The following is a 22,336-nucleotide window of genomic DNA, read 5'->3' as shown; positions in this document are numbered from 1 at the left end:
CGAAATTCTCTATCCCCGCCGGTATTTGAACCCGGGCAAACGGGGTGTGCAGCCGACATTCTAGACACCACAACAACATGATCACCATCTTCCAAAACGAAATACATGTTCCAGTATTTACAAATATAGTATTGCAATCATAGATGACAATTATTGAGACGACAATATGGTTAATCGGGGTTAAAGAATGCGGATAATATAATTCTAATATTTTTTAATTAATATTTTCCCTCCTTATGAGCTGGTCCTGGCACCATCATCACAAAACTAATGACACAGGAAAATACGGCTTAACGTCCCATCCGACTAATAGAATGCGTGAGCTTGCAGTATCCTCCACACAAAACTTAAGCAAGGATCGGGTGACGTCAGAGAATTCTCTGTCCCCGCGGGGATTTGAGCCCGGGCCCATGAGGCGTGAAGCCGACATTCTTGACTCCACAGAAACACAATTCCTTTCTCTAAAAACGATACACATGTTCCAGCATAACCTCTCCTGCATTATAGACAGCAAATTTTTAGCTTTTAGTCGATGAAGCAGAATTAGAAGAGCACATTTTGAAATTTTCATGAAAATGACATCCCCTCGGTGCGATGTTCTTTAAAGGAACAGCGAAGATTGAACACGATGAAAACCTTTGAAACAATAATACCCTGCCAGAGAGAGTTCTCGATAATCAGCTAAATAATCCATTATTAATGACACCATGAAGAGTAAAATGACATGGAATCTACGAGAATATTAGCAAATGAAATCAAACCAGCCACGCTCAGATTACAATTTAACATAATGATAAGCGGAGAATAATTAAGGCTATTCGAATATTGGAGGATACGTAGATGAACCGTCTGATTTCTTGCTGTGTTTTATTACCTCAAATAATGAGATAAACAAGCCAGAAATAAGGAAAAACAACATAAAAATTACTGAAAGGTAATCGTAATGCAATTTACCTAAAATTAAACATTATTAGCAATTATGAAAAAAGTACGACCTAATACCGCAGCTGCTAACACCGAAGAGAAGAAACTGAGCAATAGCATGCTTTTCAGTTACAGATGCCTTCTCTTTTCAGTAGTTCCTCAGTTGACGAAATACGCCGAGAACTCGTAATGTTAGAGGTAATTTACTTACTTTATTTTGTTAGATCAAATCAAACAAATTGTAATGTTTTCACAGTTCATGGCTTTAGGAGTAAAACTGAGGAATAATTATCAGGAATAGATAATGCAGAGAACAACTAGTGTTAAATATCTGAGGGCAACAAAAAAGAGGTTAGGATGAAGGAAGATAAACACTCAACATTGCAAGGCATAAATACAAATATCATCATTGTGATGATGACTTGTACAAAATTTGAAATTTTTTGGAAGTTCTAAGCATTTATCAAGTTTGCAAGACCATTTTCTGCATTTTGAAGATAAAGGGAACAGAACCTAAACACTCAAAAATACCCTAATTTTCTCCAAATTTAGTTCTAAGCTTGATAGTTACTATTTATTGCAACTCTATCGGTATTATACGTTTTAGTGCCTTAAAAAATAAAAATCAACAAGTTTATTTCGACCAGGAAAACCAGAATTAAAAGCCATGGAATACAAACTCACGAATACAGCACACACCTCAGCACACAATAGTAAGTCATACGAGGAAGGCGACCACCTGGAGTAGGATTAAGGTAGCAGGCACGTGCAGCGTCTCCTGAGAAAGCGAACGGGCGGCGAGGGAGAACTAACAGAGCGAAAGACGCCGGGGGGAGGGAGGAGAGTAAAGAGGTTTTCATAGTTGCGCTAAAAATTTAATGCCTCCGCCGCGGCTGATAGTGTTCGCTCACGGCAAAGCGGAAAAAATCCCTTATCTAAATTACTCAACAGCCTTCCCCTTTCGGCGAGGAGGAAAAGAAACGTACCGCTTGCTCCCGTGGGCTCGCTAGAACCGCAATCGGACTCCTGGGACGGAATAAAGAGAAAAACAACCAGGCGCATCGATTTGGGGGAGGATGGCATTCCATTCCACTCCCGTCTGGGGAGAAAAATCTCTCTTCCATCCGCCCGAGAATGGAGAGAGGATGAGGCATTTGGATTTCCCAGTCGTTTGTATCTCCATTTACACCGGTTTCAAATCGCAACGCGAACTTCTGAGAGGTGTCGCATGAATAAGACTGGGCTTGAAGCAAAACTATCAGATATGAACACCCTTTATCCACAGTTCATAGCTCGTAACCCATTTCTCACGTTACAAAATTTCGATTTTCAGTTTCCCAACTAGCGTTCACTACTCCACCGTCTCCCAAAAATCTGAATCCCTGGCCTCCAAATCACCTCCCCTTGACCTCTTCTCAACACATTGTTTACAAATCCTCCCTCTCAAATCACGTGCGCTGATATCACCCTCTAACCTCTCTTTATCGTAATCGTCAATTTGTTACTTTTGAGTGTTTCTATTTTCTATCATTTTTTTAGTTTTGATTAATGCCATAATTTATTTATTTTACACTCATTACGATGTAAAAAGCCACTCCATTATTAATAGGAATTTTAAAATAAATGAATACATAAATTTGATTCTACGTCAAACGTTTTATAGCGTTAAGCAGGGTTGATAAAAATCATGATTTAAAAAAAAAATCATTTTTGTTGACTTTTTTTATATAAATCAGATTTCATTGGTTTAAATCGGATTTTATTGATTTAAATGAGATTTTTATGATTCTCCATTCATCAAAAATTCAGTTATTTGCAAAACTAACCATTTGGGCAGCATATTGGAGAATGATCGTTTGCAGAAACAATAAGAGGCAACATACTGTAAACTTAATACAACATTTAGTCAATCAGGGGAGAGAACTATGGAAATGCCAATGGTATCAAATTAAAAATTACGCCAGCATAATATAAAATTGCCATTGGAAGTATCAAATGTGCAATAATATGCGGTTCTAAAGCATATGAAGTTTAGAAAAATTCTGTAATTGCAACTTTGTATGGTGCCTACGCTTAGAAGTTAAATCAGAAAACAATTTTTTTCAACGGATACAATAGTATTCTAACCAAAGCCATTTTTTTAAATTTTCATGTTACATGCATTCATACAGTATCGTTTCTATTTAACCCATTAATCCCCAGCGTTGCGTAAACGCAACATTATTGAATTGAAATTATTATAGAAAACCTTTGCTTCAGAATAATTTTTTCTCAGGGTCTCTGAATTCCTAAAATACCATTCGCTCTTTTTCAGTTATATTTGAAAAAATATTCATTAAAATAATAATTTTTATTTTACTTCGAAATTTGCCTATTTCGAAGCGCTGAAGTACTACAAACTGTAAATATTGTTTTACAAAGATTTATTGGGCGATCTTGCTAGAGGTAACGTTTTCTCTTAGTTCTAAGCTTCTTTATTCATCATGTTTATTTTTGTCACGAAATTTCATCGCTACTGGTATAAATATGGTTGTTGTAAATAATGTTGCGTTTACGCAACGATGGGAATTCTCTGGTAGACCAGAGGGCTTGTCTCAAAGCATAACGAAAATCGTCAATATGGCTTTTAATCGACAACGTAGTCTTTTGGAGGCAGTTTAGATGCATTTTTGGCACTCACGGATTGTGAGTTTGCATAGTAAAGGGTGAATGGTATCTTGAATTCCAACATGGCCATCGGTACGAATTTTACATGGAACACTCGGGTACTTCGTGGAGTCAAACTGTTGCGCGCACTCGTGGAACCGATACAGGGCAATGTGATTCCCATGTCGTTGAGTGGAAGGATTACTTAGTAGACGTTAAATTCAGCTTCAGAGGTGGTAGAATGATAGGGTGAGAAACGTATTAGTTGAAGCAGGATTGTGATGGAAGGTGGAGCGTTCCTCTAGTCGCTCATTGGAATTTTCTCCGTGCAATCCTGAGCTACCTATTTTTTCTTCTATCGCTTAGGTGATGTAAGGCTAATAATCTAGCTTCAGTTGGGTTCGTATCAGTGAAATTATCCTCTGAAATGCATCTTTAATTCTTATCTAGTAATTATATCAATCATACCGCAGTAGTTTTTGCTCGGCCTTATATTATAATTTATTCAGGGGATTCCTTCAGATTTAAAATTGAAGAAAATTTTATTCGTTATTTCTACGCCTCAGATGTATATTTATAAGAAGCGTCAAGAAGGTGACTGAAGAATATAAATTGACAGGAGAGGCGATTTATTATATTTTCTTAACTTTGGAACTACAATGGGGATTACATCTTCTCAGTATTTCGAATATTGCAGGAGGTGCTGCAAGGTAATTCATATTTTACTCAAGCAGTATCAAAAGAAAAATCGTCCAGTAAACGCGCACGAGGTAAAGGATGCAGAGAACAAACAGCAGTTCATCTAAATGTGAAAAAATAGAATCTACCTTCGTAGGAGTTCCGAGTTTCTGTGTGAAAAAGGGAATAGAAACACTTATTGCTCAGTATGGAGGCCACTCACCAATTGAGCTCCGTCACTTATTTCTCAGTGGAAAATTAATTAAGTTAATTTTGAGCTACTCAATAATTACGCTGAGGAGATAAATAACCATACATTTACTCAGAGTGAGGCAGATATAAAAAAATAATTGGAATGGTAATGTTGTCGGGGTATTATATATTACCACGCACTAAGTTGTACTGGACAAGCCATGAGGAGATGTCTGTCGCAATTGTGAGGCAATTTATGACGAGGATTTGGTTTGAAGAATTAAATAAATATCGACAGTCTCCGATAATTCTCAACTACACTAAGTGATACATTTTTGAAAGTTGGACTTTTTCTCAATAGACTTAACCAAAATTCCATTCAGTTAGGAATTTTCCTAACAAAGGGTTCCATATTTCAGGTGGCACACAGCTAAAATGTTCATTCGTGGGGAACAATTTAGAGTAGGTTATACATTGTGGTGTCTGGCCTCATCTACAGGCTATCTATATGAATTTTTGCCATAAGGAGAGGTGGAAATTGAAAGTGATATGCCTAGGATTTGTAAGTTCACTAGAAGAAAGGGTTGTAATAAATTTACTGAATTTTTTTGTTAGTCTCCGAAAATTCTTGCCAAGTAAATTGATAATTTCTCCATCAATTACAATCTATTAGTAACTCTTAAGTGCTAATTGTTATTTTTCAACGGGAAAGCAAGAGGAAATCGAACGGAAAACTGCGCACTCATGTCGTCGAGAGATATGACAAAAAAACCTAACGGGGATTTCTACTATTCGTTTGACAGGTCAAAAAATATTCTCTCAGTGCGATGGTAGGATAACTCTGTCATCGCTGTAGCTTTAAATTATGGGAATATGGTACCCATAGTAAGGACGAAAAGATATTCCCGGAGATTCCCGTAGAAAATCGAAATATCATCAACGATTACAATCAGGGAATGGGAGGGGTGAATTTTCTCGATAATTATGTTGTATGTTACCGTATCCACTTTATGAGCAAAAAATGGAGGTGGCCTCTATTCCAAAAAGGGGTTGACAGTGCAGTGGTGAATCCGTGGAGATTTAACGCCAAAGTCACGGGCAAAGCAATTCCTCAGTTAGAATTTCGGTCCGAGATCGCAAAACTTTACTGAGACTAGAAATCGTTTCCAATACAATGGCTGATGACATTTGGCATAAAATGGGTGTCCATATACGGGACACCTTAGGAAAAATTACATGTATGTGGGGTTAACCGCAGCATGCCCGTCAAGGGAGAATACGGCATTTCTTCCGCAGGCTACATATAATTCCCGGCAAAGATGTCAAATTTGCAAATCAAGGATAATTATGTTGTTCAAAGCGCTACTTTTAATTCCGAGCAGCATATTATTGAACATTAAATCAGAAAAGACGATGAAAAATAAAATATTTAACCTAAGTTTTCAAATTTTTTTTTGCTTTTATTTACCGGAGTTTTCCCAGCGTTGCGTAAACGCAACATTATGCAAATCATATATTATGCTAAATATAATAATTTTGTCCGAAAATTAATCTTAACTAGGCCATAATTAACCGTAAAATACGAAATAACCGGAGTTAAAAGCCCTATGTGCAGTCTGGGGAATAATGGGTTAAGAACCACCATTGTGCTGATAACTGTCGATTCATTGTATTAATTAAGAAATAAAAATCAAAATTATACACTTACAGCTTCCTTTTCTTGACTCTTTAATAATCAAACATATAGATCACATTAAGATTTAAAAATAAAAATAAAGTGATTTAAATCGTGATTTAAATCAAAGTGAATTAAATCAATCAACCCTGGCGTTAAATAAAACTTTCTTTTGGTGTCAAAAACACTTATATGTATTAAATAATGTTTTCCACGTGAAAAACTAGACAATTTCTCTACCTCAAGTTTCCATTAGTTAGAAAGTACAGAGAATCGGAGAAATTTACCGTAAAAAAGTGATCACTATCTCCATAAGTAATCTGTCCAACACAAGGTTCTGTACTGCATAAATATGAATTCGATATTATTTTGAGCTAATATATGACTGATTTAGGAAACTACCAACAGTAGCGTAGGCAAGGAATAATTCTGCAACGTAAAAATACCTATATTCCAGATGCACCAATGAAAAATACTATGATTAATTGCAAGATTATGCCCTGCATTCTGAAGATAAGGGAAACAAGATCTAACCACTTAAAAATAACCTAATTTTCCCCAAATTTAGCTCTGACCTTGATAATTATTATTTATTGCAATATAGGTATTGGGTGCTTAAAAATTAAAAAGCGAGTACGTAAAAATTGCTTTTTCTTAAGGAACAAGTAAAATTTGTGCCTAAAGTGTGATTCTTACACTCAACAATAAAATAAATTACTACATCACAATTTTTAACCTGAATGGGATGACTCTTTTCTGCATCCTCCCTCAAACATGACAAAATTTGATCATGAAAAGAAACAATCAGCCATTCACTTAAAGGCATGAAGAATTATTTAAGTACTTCTTCCTTCAATCAAAATGCAAAAATAAGCATTAACCAGGAAAACCCATGACATATAAACGACGTAAGTGTTATCATGTAGCAACGTTAAAAAGCCAGGCTCGTAATAGCCATTTACATTTAACGAAAAAATTATAACGTACCTACGAAAATGTTAAGTAAATTGATAAAATTTTATTTTTTTGCTAAGAGAGCAAGGTATATTAGCCAATTATACAATTACTGAATGAAGTTTCATCATTTTCTTAGTCTCACTGATATTTAAGGCAGACATACCTCCTAACCTAGGCAGAGTGACTCTTGAGAACATATTACTAGCTCATTTTTTTCAGAAATATTTATTTCGTATTTAATAAAAAAATTTCGGACACCCTCCCAACAGCTGTTTTTTGTGAAAGCTGGTGAGTATGTATAAATCTTCAAACAAGCAGGTATGCTTGAGATAGTAGTTCAGGATACAAACTTGACTCAGGGGCTTCAAATATCACGAACATATGAGATGTTTCAACCACTACCAACTTCGATGAAAATTCACCCCCAGATCGTATCACTACGGCAACGACCAGTAAAAAAAAATACCCACCGAAAAGTTGTGGCAGGGGATACGGTGAGCGGTAAGGCTCCGGAGCGGTGCAATAAATCCTAAAAAAAAAAAGAGGAGGGGTGCGTCGTGCGTGGGGAGACATAGTGCGAGGGAAAACTGAGATGTCCGAGGCCCTCGACCCTGCCGGCAACCCATCATACGACGACCACATCCGGACTCCACATCTACATACTGCCCCGCAAGCTGTCTATACTGGCGTTTGACGGATACAAAGAACCAGCATAAAAATTAATTTTTAAACATAAACAAAATGAAATTAAATACAAAAATAAAAAAGGAAATGCGCGCACTGACTGTGAATCCCACCTAGCATTTATTAAATTTCCTCAATGATAGGGGGAAAACAAATTCTTATACCTATCCTTTCGGCAAAATATTCTCTTTAATTGAACCGAGAAATAATAGTGAGGTTGCAATATAATGCCCTCCTCGTCGCTATGATAGACATCTATTCTAATTTGATCCAGCAATCTCCGCCTCGAGAGTAGCCTTTGAGTCTCAAGCGGCTCCCAGCCTAATTCGTCTAAAAGCTGGGTAATAGTCGAATCAAGGTAATTAGATTATTTGTCCGCTAAAAAGTCAGCCAATCAGTGAAGACCTTAGATGACGGTTGGATGACGTGGTGTGAGGTACTGGACGGACCCTTTACGAAACAAATATGGAGGCATTTGATACAATCAGGTGATTGTGTCAAATTTGCTGCTGCTTTTACATTTCTATTTACTGTAGACACCGGCTTTCAGAATGGGATTTCTATTGTCTTTTTTTAATAATTTAACATAATTTTTAGCTTTATCTACTCCGGTAGCTCTATGATTAATATTCATATTTATGGGTAAGTATTTATTTAGGTATGTCTTGGTCCGGGTATAGTATGTTCCTCTGCCACTGAACAACTAGGAACAAAAACTTTTAACACATTTTGCCTAAATGATTTTTAAAACTTTCATTACTAGAAAAAATCCATTGAAATTAAAGAGAAAATAGGGGTAGACAATATGTGGACTAAGGTCGTAGCGATTGGGGGGGTCTAAAACCCCCCAAAATTGCTCAGGAGAGACGGTTCTTCCTCTATATGAACCCCTTCCGGAGTACTTGGAAAAAAATTCTATGATCGAAATAATAAATCAATGATACAAACTGACGCTACGAAACTCACCTCAAATACCTTGAAAAATAAAGAATTTACATTCACCGATAACACCGTTAAACATAAAGAACAATAGCATCGAAGTAAAATTACAAATACAATGATTAAATTAACCATGATTTTCGTCCTAATTTTTCTGCAATTTGAGTTGTCCGCGACAGCAAAACTCTATCTCGAATAACACATGCGAAAAACGTTGGTTTCATGAAGTTCAGCCGCGTAAGAACCATAGTTTAAAATTGTAACGATTGAAATATCCACCATAATTTTACTTGAAACTTCGATCGCTGTCCTGTATGATGGAAAACTTTCTGTTCAAAACATATGCGATAAGTGTTTTGAATCGCGCAGTAGTGCACCCACCTCCACCGCCACCTACGAATACGTGTACGAATCGCAAAGGGGTTTCAGGGGGATGAAAATGACAGCCCAGCCGCTCTTTTTATTAATTACTCGGAGAGGGCGGAAACCAGGGGACGCACCCCGAAAAATAATGAGCGAAAACATTAACGGGGGGTGTAGAAGAGATCCCCCCGACCGGAAATGCATTGCCCGAACGAAGCGACGATGGACCCGAGGGAGAGTGGCTTTTTAGCAGGGCGACGCCAGGGGTCCTGGACAGCACCCCGGTATCAAAACGAGTCTAATGGCAAGGGTTGCAACATCTCGACGAAAAGGAGAAGCAGGACCAACATAGGAACAATCTAGAGTAATTCCCCTGGCCCATCCAGCCTAGCCTGAGGGCAGAGCTCACCCCTGACTCGACCAAAGGCGAGAAAATATTACACACTGTTCCTTACACTATGCCACCTCAGAGTTTGAGGATTTTATGCAAGGAATGGCTGATTCGGTGGATTCGGGTTCGAACCTTAGTAATGAAAAATTATTTTATTGCTCAATGAAATGTTTACATTCTCTGCGGATGGTTGGTTCCGAACTTCCTCTCGGAATCGTAACATACATCGAGATTCGTCCTTGGCGAACCTTCTGAATGAATCCAAGTTATTATAAATTAAATTTAATATTTCCACTATATCAATTAAATCACTAAAATGGAAAACTATCCACTACAATAAAATACATTTAGAGCGTATTAGCGGTAAGTACTAAAATAGGCAGAAAAATTAAAATAGGAACCAAGGTAAGAGAATTATCTAGAAACAATAACATTTCTCCTCTCCCGTTGAACTGAATTATATCCGCGATCAAGGAAAGCAGGACTGACTCAGCTGCGTGGATACGCGAGTTCATCGGCACAGTCTTTCAGGAAACCGTAATTAATTGTGTTAAAACAGTCAAGAAAAGGAAGTACAATAACGAACATTCTAGGAAACTAAAATAATCATCCCCTATTCATAAATATCTGCAATCAACACGCAATTTTCTATGAAATGTTTGATTTCCCCGCGAGCCTCAGCCACTAAAATCAAAGAGGGCAGCGCCATAACGCTATCTTTTAGATTTTCTGATAAAAAGTATCTATTTTTAAATCTCCAAATTTCCCATCCATCTGGCATATCAAGATCTGAGAAAAAATAACGCCCACCAAGGCAGACATCACTAATTCTTTCTTTTACGGAATAAATGAGGAATACAGGTGATTGATAAGCAACGAGTACTCATCGATATCACCTAGAACGAGGACGACCACGGAAATGCGTTATAAAATAATTCAGCGGATAACCCTCAAGTTGGAAAGAGGAACATTACATTATGAAACAATTTTAACGCATGAAAACTTCTGGATATAGTAACTATTTCTATTCCTGTTTACAAGGATTGAATAGCCTCAACAAGGCAGAAAAAAAAACTTTAAAAAATCGAAATGAATGACATTCAAAGCATTTTGTAAGTTCTTGAATTACCCTTCGACGTAAAGTTTTAAAGGACATTCGCTACTTCCCACAAAAGCCTTAATTATTGATTCTCATGAAGCATGAGGACGGCACATCACATAGCAATCTGAGATCTTACCAAGGACATAAAAGAAAATCTGCAAAATATTTTGCAAAATAAGACAGAGACAAGCATCCGAACCAGATAAACAATACTATAATCAATACATATCAGTGGAGATTTTCTCACCATTTTCTCAAACAAAACACAAATCTTACAAATTAACCCGGTAAAAACCAACATTTCCTGATCCCAATCTCTACTTGGACGTAAGTGGCAGTCATGCCCGCAAAATGTGACGCTATATAAGGCTCTCCAAGTTTGAAAAACCTAATACTACGCAACTGAGTCAAGGATTCAATCAGCAAACTCCTTCGTAAAACAGGTGCTGCTCATCTCTTCATAAAAACTCCATTCTCGGTCCAACAAACAAAATTATTAATAATTATGACGAGTAAATGCAGAAAATTATCATAACAAATAGATTTGGTAATATTTTTTGGACACCAGTATGATACGAATTGACCGAAACGCAATTCTAACACAAGGAAATGACAACAGATAGCCGTAGAAAAACTGAAGCAAAAAAGATAAACAATCAAAAACACTGCTGACAGGATGAGTAATAAAAAATTAGGACGACAAGGAAAGGAACCCGGTTAATATATTGACAATAGAAAAATACTCACCGTGGAGACTGACAATCAAACCTTTCATATTGTTCGGAACGACGTAACAAAACTGATTAACGAAGTATAAGAAGATGGATGGCAAAGCAATATGAGAATTGCTGCGAACCACAGGAAACTAATCAAATGTGTAGAATGCCGTCACCAAATATATGAAACGTCGTTGAAGGTGGTGGAGTACATTGCGCTACTGACTGGAGGGTTTCAGGTTCAAATAAAGACCTTGGGACCAATTCCCTATAAAACCAAGACCAAGCCGTTTTTTAATCGCCAGAAATCTCAAGCTAAATTACTTGAAAAAGACTATACTCCTCTGAAAAAGACTATATCCTGAAAAGGTAAGAGTGCTGTAGGACGCCTACGTCTTCCTTCGGGATGAGTTTTACCCTCGCCTACTACTGCTTTGTTGAAGAGAAATACTGATTCAGCGACTGGTGCAATATAAGAGAAGAAAAAAGGCGAAGGAAATCTTCTGGCACATCTATCTACGTAAAAATTATATCTTACTTGCAACATTTTGGAAGTTTAACTTGGGATGAATATTATACCCTACACGAAACATATTTTACAAAGTTTCAGATAAAATCTCAATGACACGTGCATAGTGGCACGGATAACCTCAAATTCATTAAATCCCACGAACTAAGTTCATACTGAAAACCACATGCATATCGACTAGTTAGTACACAATAGCACTTCTTTGTGATAATTGACGTAAAATAAACGAGGAAAACAACACTACCTGACCAAAGAAAGGTTTAAAATCGCTCTGCATTCTGTTATGCTCGCTTAACGCTAGGGGGAAAAATGAACTTTCGTAACTCAATGTTCTCGAATCGAAGAGGTAGAGGACGAGGATTGAAATTCGCGAAGCACCTGGCATTTTCAAGTGCTCTCCCCGATTGGTCGGCAGGGCTGATGCTTTTGAGTGCCCTCAACACGGTGGTGAAAGACTAGGAGGGTATGTTTCGGAGGTGCGTGGGGTCCCACAAACTTTGGTACGGGGCTAACAAATTTGAGTACTGCTCGCTGGAGCCTGAATTTCGATTTCAATCGCCTTCATACCAAGGACGCGGCGACAGTGGAGGGAGCAAGACTTAGATATGCGTTATTTACACGACGATAGCTCATAGCAAAATACGCTAATAATAGGTTTCTCATGACCAAGAAGGATTAATTTAAAACGAATGCGCCAGATTCCGTAATTTTGAAGCAAAAATCTCCCTCCCAGGTCAGAAAGTTGTTTTGGCTTTGATGAGAGAGAACGGAAAAGAAGTTGAACGAATACAAACTGCCGGTACAATAAGCCGACCTGTATTTAAAGGCGAGTTGGCAAGGTCCAAATATTCCAAATCATTAACATTCTAGCTTCTTAGCCACACAAACAATCTTAGGGTTATAACCTTATTTGACTTCCTTCATCGAGATCAATTTATCGGTAGCATCTACCCAAAAGTCTTGGGGACACCAGGGGATTTACCGTAGAGTTGTGACGTACGGCGAAAATTTCTAGTTTAAGATACAGGAGGCTTGAGTTAACCGAACAAGTTTCTTCCACGCGCGAGCCAAATACGCCAGACTCACTGGCGCAAGTTCAAGCCAGGTTTTTTGACGATTTCCTAGAGCTGTATCGCAAAAGCCACTCACCTCACAGCAGCACAAGCGGCACAGCGTTTTCTTGACGCAGTCGATCATGGGCCGTCCGAGTGGCGGCCAATGCCGGACTCTAGGGCGTGCAGTCGCTGGCCGCGACGCCGGACGAGATGGCGACTACAAACGGCCCAATGGACTATTCGTCAAGCGTCTTAATCTCGGAACCTTCGATAGCAAAGAGTGCTGAAGCATTGCCACCTCGAGCGACAGGAGGAGGCGGAAACCAAAGTTGCACACGCGCGGGGAAGTACTGAGGTCTGCGGGGATGGAGACTTTTAATCGTTCGAGATTAGCAGTTATAGAGATGAGAAAGGTGGGGGGCAAGGCAATGAGGGAGGTGGGGATGTACGCGAATGAAGTCAGCACGGTGGTGTGGGTGGCGATCAAGGTTGGACGGAAGAGAGAAGTCGGTCCACTAATCTCAGCCGCTGATAACACTGGCGGCAGCCGTCGCGTTAAGCAAGTGAAGAGAGATCTCTAGAAAGGCGAAATAGGCGTGATTGCGATGCAACAGGTACCAGAGAGTCCTATAAAGGAAGTTCTACCGACCATGGTTCACGTTATCAATCCTGAGTAAAGAAATTAACTTTCAGTTTCGGGTGTTAGTTAGTGTAAGGTATACATACAAATATCAGAAGTAACTTTATGCCCTCCACAATATATTTAATAAAGAGCGCACTGACGGTTTCGCCAGCCGTTGCACAACCATGTACATTACCATTACACACGGTTTAATGTACCTTATGAAGCCATACCTGGCGAAACCGCAAATTCGCTCAATATTAAAAACACCAAGGAAGACACAAAATTCTTAAAGACAGTTATGGGCCTGGTATTGACATTAATGTCAAGTGGAAAACAATCCTCAGGGCCGGAAATGGTAACACCTACGGAAATCCGGGACACTATGCAGACAACTACGACAGTCAGGATACTTATATCTCATAGCAATTTTACCCAGCTTCACGGTTAGTAGCTAGGCCCTCGCGATCCATTCAAGATGCCATGGCAAGGGAGGTTGGACCCTCAAAAAGTCACAACCAGATCGGATCCCCATGCCAGCGCATACCGCGTTTGGCGGTAAATGCAGCTCCGCAGGATACAAAAATAGCATACTAGCATGGGTTTTCAAAAGCTCTCCGATCATTCCTCCCATTGGCCAGTCTTTTTAAACGCAAACAATTATTCTGTTTTCCATTCTTCACTGTTAATTCCATATATCTCATCCAAGAGCTTCCATCGCAATTCTTTCCACCCACTTGTTGTTCGACGATTGTCATTGTCTCACGACGTTGCCAATTTAGCTGTGCCGTCACTTTTCGGGATATTGTAAAGGCTTCAATTGCCTGTCAAAATTATCAGGACTCCCTCTTTCATCAATTCATTGATTCATTTTATCTAGACTATTTTCAGTATCACATCTCAAACGTATCAACCCTAGACTTCTATGCTGCTGTCGTCGGCCACGCCTCACTGCCATTGGAAGTAAGCCCCACAAGTTCATTTGAGTTGCTTCCTTAGAATGTGCTTCTATTCCCAGCTGTAATTAGATCCTGCTTTTGTAGAATGCTCTTTTCGCTACAACTTTCGACTGACAATTCCCTTCGGACTTTGCTCCGCGAGGAATACTTAAGAGACCCTGGTAAAAATTCCAATATGCCACATAAAAAGAATAGTCTAAGATATAATACGTGTAATTCCAATGCTTAATTAACAATTTAAAAAATCAGGCGCCGCAACCTGATGATGATCTGTCACTTCGAAACTTAAGTCCGTTTAATTTAATATCTTTTGCTGAAAATTTCCAAGTGTTCTACGTAAGCCACATGACCACCGCATTGCTTTCCTATTTTGAGCAGTAATATTCAATTCACTACGACGTAGACTTCTGAACGAGCAAACCCTGGATTCACCCCATAAGGTTGCTCTGGCGCTAGATAATCGCGCATCAATGACCTAGTTATCTTATATTTTTATCGCCCATTCTGTCAGTTTACAATCAAAATCACCAAATCTGTCCCGTTTCTTCTAGCGACATCGACGCCCATAAACCTTTCGCTGAAAATGGGGTAGGAAGTTGAATACGCCCAACTCTATTCCAATTACCAACGGCAATACTCCCTTCCCTCACGAATCCCAAGACCCTTTGGATAACGTAACGAACTTTCTGAGGTGGAAACTTTTCCGAATTTTTGGCTTTAAAGTACGTATAGGAAGGGTACTCTGGGATTTTCCTAATTGTAGTACTATTCCTCCCCCGAAAATTTCATTATCTCTCCATCGATCTAATTCATGATATGCACTGCAAATTAAGTTTTAAAAAAAGGTGCCATAACTTTGATTGCACCGCATTTAATAGGTACCTATGCAATTTCAACCAAGAAAAACTCGATTCACTTTTAAAAGTATTACTGAACCAGTGTCCCGATATTTCATACTGAAAATATAGAACTTATTCAGCTGCTAAGACCACCTTATCTGATGACGATTCTTTCGGCACGAAATGTAGAGGATCCTACTTCTAAACTAGGTCAAGGCGAATCAACACCATCGCCCGGATGGTAACCCGAGAGTACTCCTCTCCACTATTCGTTAGCACTACTACGATTATTCACAGTACATGACTCAGGAGATTTTCGGGTAGATTCTTATGACACTGTAGTTGCTCGGGCAACTCAGCTGCCCCATCCCCATCACGTTCCGCCGCGAGAATCAACGCACGTAAGAGCCACGGAAATCCACGGTTTTCGAAAAATGCGTAAATTTTGCATCCATTTGGAAATTTAAGATCCTTACTTGTTTTCTCACTAGGATGGAGATCATATACGATCTATATTCGAGCAAGGGAGGACAAACAGTTTGCAAAAGATTTTTTGTTATGAACGCAATAATACATAATACAATTCCATAGAGCACATACAGTTGAGTAGACAGATACCGGTTTTAGAATAATGACACGAGCCTAAGGTATTTCGTTGGTAACATCTCTCCTTCTTTGGTACATCAAATTTAGCTGAAACAATAGATGTAAAAAGTACTCTTCTAAATTCATGCTACTGCGTAGTATCCAAGAATGCAATGCATGCGATACGAGCCTTCTGGACATTTTTTCCTTTCCTCAAGATCCAATTCATTTTACAACAGGTCCATTTGCCACACTATATCAATCACCGATAATAATATCCAAAAGCTTGTGATAATGATTGCTTAACAATAGTGTTAAATATTTGAGGAACGCAGACTTCAAATAATGTGAACTGTAACAATAAATGTGAACAAAATAATGTGAATACCTGGTGATCTATGCCGAGAAACTATGAACTTAAAAAAGTCTTGAGAGCAGCTTATAATCGCTAGAGTAATCTTTTTTGGTATCCATCCATCACGTCATGTATGGTTATAACTACCCAAGATATTTTAATACCTACCTTGTAACAATGACCGCGACAAAAGCAAGTAATATTACTCTCTATATTGAATAAAATAAGCACATAACTAATGGAAACAATAACTTTACATTATTTTGCTTGATTTAGTTCTTAGACTCAATAGTTGGACCACAACCATAATTTAACGAGTACGATCTTGCCACCAAGGGGTTTCATTATGGGAAATCGACCGAAAGTCCAAACAAAGCGTATTACTTGTAATTCATAAAATATCACCTCTCACTTAATACTGCCATTGATAATAATGTTTTTTTATATTAACGAAAAGATATTTTCGCTACATTAAGCTTCATCATCATCATCACTGGTCAACAATCCTAGGATTGGTTTGACACAGCTCTCCACTCAGTTCTCCTATCAGCTAATCTTTTCACACCTACGTATTTCTTCTCTTTCACATCTCTCTTTACTTGTTCCATATATTTTGTTCGGGGTCTTCCTTTTCCATTCTTGCCTTCCACTTGTCCTTCGACGATTGTCTTCATCAGGCCATCATGTCTCAAGATTTGGCCTATAAGGTTGTTCCGTCTTCTTATTAAGGTTTTCATGAGGCTTCTCTTCTCTCCTATGATTAGATAAGTAGTTCACCCGAGAATTCTTTTGAAACGTCAATCATTTTCCACGGCATAGAAAATATAACTTCACCTAAATGGCATTATCTTGGCGCGAAATGAGTGCTGCCGAGTTCTTCTGAAACATTAAACTTCCTTATAGGAAACGACGCTTTTAGGAGCCAGTGTCGCTGTGACGGCATACTTAAGGTTGGTGTCACAAACTAAGGAAAGACTCATTTCATAGCATGTCCAGAAGGATACGTTTCACCAACACAAAAGCTGAGATGGGGAAAATAGAGGAGGAACTATTAGATCCACTGGGGCTAAATGAAGTGCGAAATGTAATGAACAAGAAGGCTATCCCTCGGTACATGGTCGTGAAGTCTTCCAGGCTTAGAAGAGGCACAGAATATTCTACTAAAAGGGAATATTTGGACATATATCTATGGGACCAAAGCCCTATGACTAGGCTAAAAATGGCCGATCGGCACCATAAAATTTATCGATCATGGTAAACTAGGAATGCCAATCTGAAACAATTTCTAGTAATTATTTCAGTAGCTATAAATCCATTTTATATTATCTCAAACAAGATTTATGCATTACTTCATTTAGCAAAATGAGTGTTAAGCTAGGATTAACATTAAAAACAGGATCCCGAGTGATCAGAATAATCTAAACCGATTTCACACTACAGAAAGTGATACATTCTCTGCAATGACAAGGCTGAAGTAAAAAAGTAAAGCTTGGACTGAAGCTATCGGTAACTTACGTTACAAATTGATTGCCACGAGGACCTGCCGGCAGGTAGCAGCAAGCTTTTACGAATCACAAATTAATTTAGAATTCAAGTAGCTCAGCGACAGTATTAAGTAGCTGTCATGCTGGCTCAATTTCACATGATAATGGAAAAATAGCGTAAGAAGGATATCTTCGATCAAGCGAATGATCTAGTACCGTGCCATACAGACTGTGGCTTAAAATTGGGACGAACCACATGAGTAATAGCAACTGTACAGGCTATCAGAAGAAAATGTCTACGAAGAATAGGAAACAGGTCTAGACAATGAAGCTTGAGCGCGATTATCGACTAATATGTCCCATTGCCTCCAACTTTCATGGACTTATTTACTTCCCCAAGCGTTGAATCCCCTTCCATTCCAACACATTTGCTGTGTTATGAGTGACTTAAGAGGGCCAAATTAATGCTATAAATTTGAAGATGGTCTCGAGTCCTCTTCATTGTACCAACCGTCTTTCTCAAACCCGTCAAGTTGGATAAGACGAGTATCACCAATACAAGTCAACTAAAATATATGCCAGGAAAAAAATGTCACAAACAATCACCAACGCCAAAAAACATTTAGTGCACTACCTATTACAATCGTCATAAATTTCTTTCATCAAGGCGGGAGATCACTACTTATACTCTAAACGTAATCAATTACCAGTGCGACCACTAGAAAAATATCACATTGACAAAGAATCACGTACCAACGGTTGGCACAACAATACAACCTTTAAATAAACACTCCGGAATCTTATCAAGAGGAAAAACCTTATCGGAGGCATCCCACTCACAGAGATAAAAGGCCTAAAAATTATGCCGGAGGAATTGTCCTCTGCCACCGGCTCTGCGCACTACTCGTTATCCAATGGGCGCGACCAGCGATTACATACCACAGGCACTGATTGCAGCAAATCATCGAATTAGGCACTCAAGAGAAAACCGAAGGCATCAAGAACACAAAAAAGCATTAAAACTAGTTGAGCAAAAGGAATTAAAGTATCGTAGACCTTTGACTAAATGTCGAATGTTAGCTCGATGATTGGATTATTACAATCAATCTAAGAGAAAATATTTAATACCACAGTATAAGGTGCAGCTTAGGAACCACACGTAATTGTTATCACTCCTAAAAGGAAATTTGATAGAAAACGATCCTATTAATATTTGAGTCCATTCAAAGGAATCCAACACTTACTTAATCACGACAGCAACACAATCTCAATAATCACCCACGCATGTTTAAGCTGATAAGAATCATACGAGCCCTTAGACCTAACGGGTACAGACCACTTCCATTAGCAGCATAGTGGTACTCCATTTCGCAAAATATTATATTATGGTCAACATTCACAACGTCACCTAGTACATTCAGACACGGTAAAGTTTATCGTCACTTCGGTCAGTTTAGTGTCACTTTCAGGTCGGTATGACGACACTAATAATTTAGAACACCAAGTTCGTCACCCGGAACGTAGTACAGTATTGTAAAGATTTAATAGAGGTAAATTTCAGGGAGGAGTCGCCACTTAACACCTGTAACCCGAAGTACAAAAGGGGGCGTAACGGTAGGCTACACACTTGGTTATCCGAAACGACGGCGACAAAAAGCACGGAACACACACGGTCCCAGTTCGATTCCAGAAACGGGGACGATGAAAAAAAGAGAAAAAAACGTGACTGCTTACCTCAATGTCGGAGAGCACGTGCATTTTTAACGACAGCCTCGCATGCCTCAGGAGGCGTATTGGGGAGATGAGTTCTGAAGAAGAGCACGACGAGGCACGGCTGTGAGAGACGGCGGCGGCTGGACCGACAGACGGGACGCGAGTGTGGGGGTGGGGGGCGAGAGACGGGTAGCCATAAGTGGAGGGGGGAGATAAGAGAGGAGAGGGGAGGGCATCCCCCCTCCACCTCCACACAGTTGAGTCTCATCGTAAAGTGGCTGACAAGAGGGGAGTGGATGATGTTGCCGAGGAAGGGTCTGGAGAGGCTGTGTTGTTGATATGCACTCTCCGGGGAGAGACGGCGCGAGGAACTCTGGGAACGAACCATCGATTCACGCCCAGTGAGATTCGCAAACGCTGCGGGGAGTTCGGCCACCTCGCACCCGGTCGGAATAGTGATTCCTACACCAGAAGAAGAAGAAGAAGGTATCCATCCAGATTTCGGAGACAAACCTACATCATCATCACCAGTGCTTCATTCCGTTTTCAGCAAACTGCCCTGTGGGTTTTTCAATAAGTCCTGCAACTCGGAGATTCCTGTTACTTCATAACCGTGTTTAGGATTCTTTTCATGCAGGTCTCAACAGTGCTTATGAGGGACCCCTAAAAATTCTCTTAAATGGATTCAATCCTTAAGTTATAGTAGCGGGCGTAACTTGATGGAAATCCCTTATCGTAGGAGTTGAAGTAATAAAAACTTAGCTTTTTCCACATTGTGATTTACTTTGCAGGTCCATGGTTTCGTTACAGCGTAACATTTTCAAGGTGTTTGAGAATGAAAATGTTACGATGCAACGAAACCATGGTCGGACAAAATAAATCACCATATGGAAAAAGCATACTTTTTTATTTCTTCAACTCCTAGGAATTCACTCCTTAACTAATTGTTGACCTTTAGGCACTTAGGGCGTGCGATTTTACTATCTACGACTAGAAGTTACACTTTTTACCTATTTCTTGTTTTGAGTTTTTAGTGACTCTAAGAATGGTTTGCGTGTCCAATGCTAATCGCCACTGTCGCCACTCCAGACACGCCTATGGTTGGTTTCCTTAGCCTCTGCAATCCCAATAGGCGTTGCCTGTAATCACGTATTCCTGAATTTTTGCGTACAGCACTTACATAAAATACTTTCCAATAAAATAACTGCGAACAATCCCGCGGCGTGTTTTTCGAAGTAACCCGGAAGTGCACAAAAGGTGTGGAAATTCCAACGGGAAAATCATAAACAGGTGCTAGACCGACAACCCGGTTTAGTGCCAAATAATTTTTAATCTTCAGGATTTTCAAACCTTAAACACAGCCACAATCTAAAGGGTGAAAAAATTGAGATTTGACTAAACACCGTGACCCCAGTATTGGTAGGCGAGTGATTTAAGACGTTTCTACCCCCGTTCTCAAGGAACCTTCAGGTCAGAGACATAGGAGTATTATCGACCAGAAGATGCCTTGACGAAAGACGCCCGGCGGGAAAGACGTTGCCAATGAAAATACTATTCGGCAGTTCCCGAAAACGGAATTAAACATTAAATTGTAGAGGAGGAGACTGAAAAAAGAAAAAACAGCATCATAATTGTATTTCGACTAGCCCCACATGATTCTACGCCGCAGACCATGAGGATGGTCTTCTGGATGAAAGTAAGTGATAGTGAGGAGATAACCCCGCCGCCGTCACTGGCTGTCTCTGGATGAAAAAGCGAAGTGAATTACGACCCAACGTACAGTTTAATAAACTGCGTCCTGCGGTGGAATCACAGTTCTACATAGTAACATCTTTCATGTAAAAATTATCTTTCCAAAGGATGTGATTCTATAGTTAAGTTAATCGATAGTTGTCTTCTCCTCAAAAGCGTACTGTAGGACTAGTACCAAAACCCGTTCTAGATATCCTAGGCCAACACCCTGGGAACCAAAAGTGAATAAGTGAGCGAAAGAACCTTAATTGTGCCTCTATAACCTCAACATGGAAATTAGAGTTGACCCTTCATAGGATCGAGTGTCAAATCTTACCGCAGTGGTGATATCACGGAAGAATTCCGTCCCTTGCTTGGACGTTATGTGAGGGCATTTCGAGTAAAACACTTGTGCCAATCCGTGATACCCTCGGTGCCTTTGGTTGATAACACAGGTCTGCGACATAAAAATTGTTTCAAATTTAATAAGTGATTTTTATAGTGTTTTCAACGCTGATTTCGGGAAAAATAATGAAAAAGCTCCATCACGCACAGTTATTTCACAAATTGCTGATCTAGTTTTAGCTTTTTTCGATATTTTTATACATATATCAGCACTCCAGTGAGTTTGAATTTCGGTTTTTAGGATCTCCATAAACTGTTATTTAGCAGTTTTTATATTAGATGTACGTAAAATAAAGATTAATTAGGAGAAAAGAGCAGTATTTTCATGTCAGCATTTGCCCTTGCCGTCCCCCCTCCCCCTTCCACATGCCGACTCACGGCGCCTCACACAATGGCTACCATAGGATGTATAAACTCGCCAGATGGCTTCTGCTACTTTAGTGGTAACGATACCGTTAAAATGCAGCCAAGAAATGTTTCCGATTTTGTTGAAAAAGTATATTTCGTCTACTTTGATATAAAGTTAGATGATCAAGATAAGTCTTGGGCCACACACAAAGTTTGTTCAGTGTGTGTTGAAGAACTGAGGCAATAGTTTCGAGGTAAAAAGTAGTCCTTACGTTTTGGAATACCAATAGTTTGGAGGGAGCCCAAAAATCATAGTGATGACTGCTGTTTTTGTTCTTGCGACGTACGAGATATCAATTTTAGAAACAAAAAGTATATTTCTTACCCTAACATTCAATTAGCCATTCGCCCTGTTCCTCGTGGACCTGAAGTACTTATACCCTC

General features: G+C 39.2%; 1 protein-coding gene across 2 annotated transcripts in view; it reads right to left on the bottom strand.

Annotated features, from left to right (window-relative positions):
* The window catches only part of LOC124168482 (serine/threonine-protein phosphatase 2A 56 kDa regulatory subunit gamma isoform-like), a 364,148-nt gene that overhangs the window by 322,307 nt on the left and 19,505 nt on the right, over window positions 1-22,336 (bottom strand). Inside the window, exon 1 of one of the 2 annotated variants that reach the window (XM_046546765.1) lies at window positions 19,430-19,566. The exons of the other annotated variant lie outside the window; for it this stretch is intronic. Within the exon in view, the coding sequence (XP_046402721.1) occupies window positions 19,430-19,453 (24 nt within the window). The 5' untranslated portion in view covers window positions 19,454-19,566. Of the gene's footprint in view, window positions 1-19,429; window positions 19,567-22,336 lie in introns of those variants that run through there. 2 annotated transcript variants of the gene reach the window in all.

The sequence above is a fragment of the Ischnura elegans genome, chromosome 11, assembly GCF_921293095.1.
Source record: "Ischnura elegans chromosome 11, ioIscEleg1.1, whole genome shotgun sequence".
NCBI classification, from domain to species: domain Eukaryota; kingdom Metazoa; phylum Arthropoda; class Insecta; order Odonata; family Coenagrionidae; genus Ischnura; species Ischnura elegans.
Note: the sequence above shows the minus strand (reverse complement) of the source record. Positions and strands in the feature narration are given on the sequence as shown.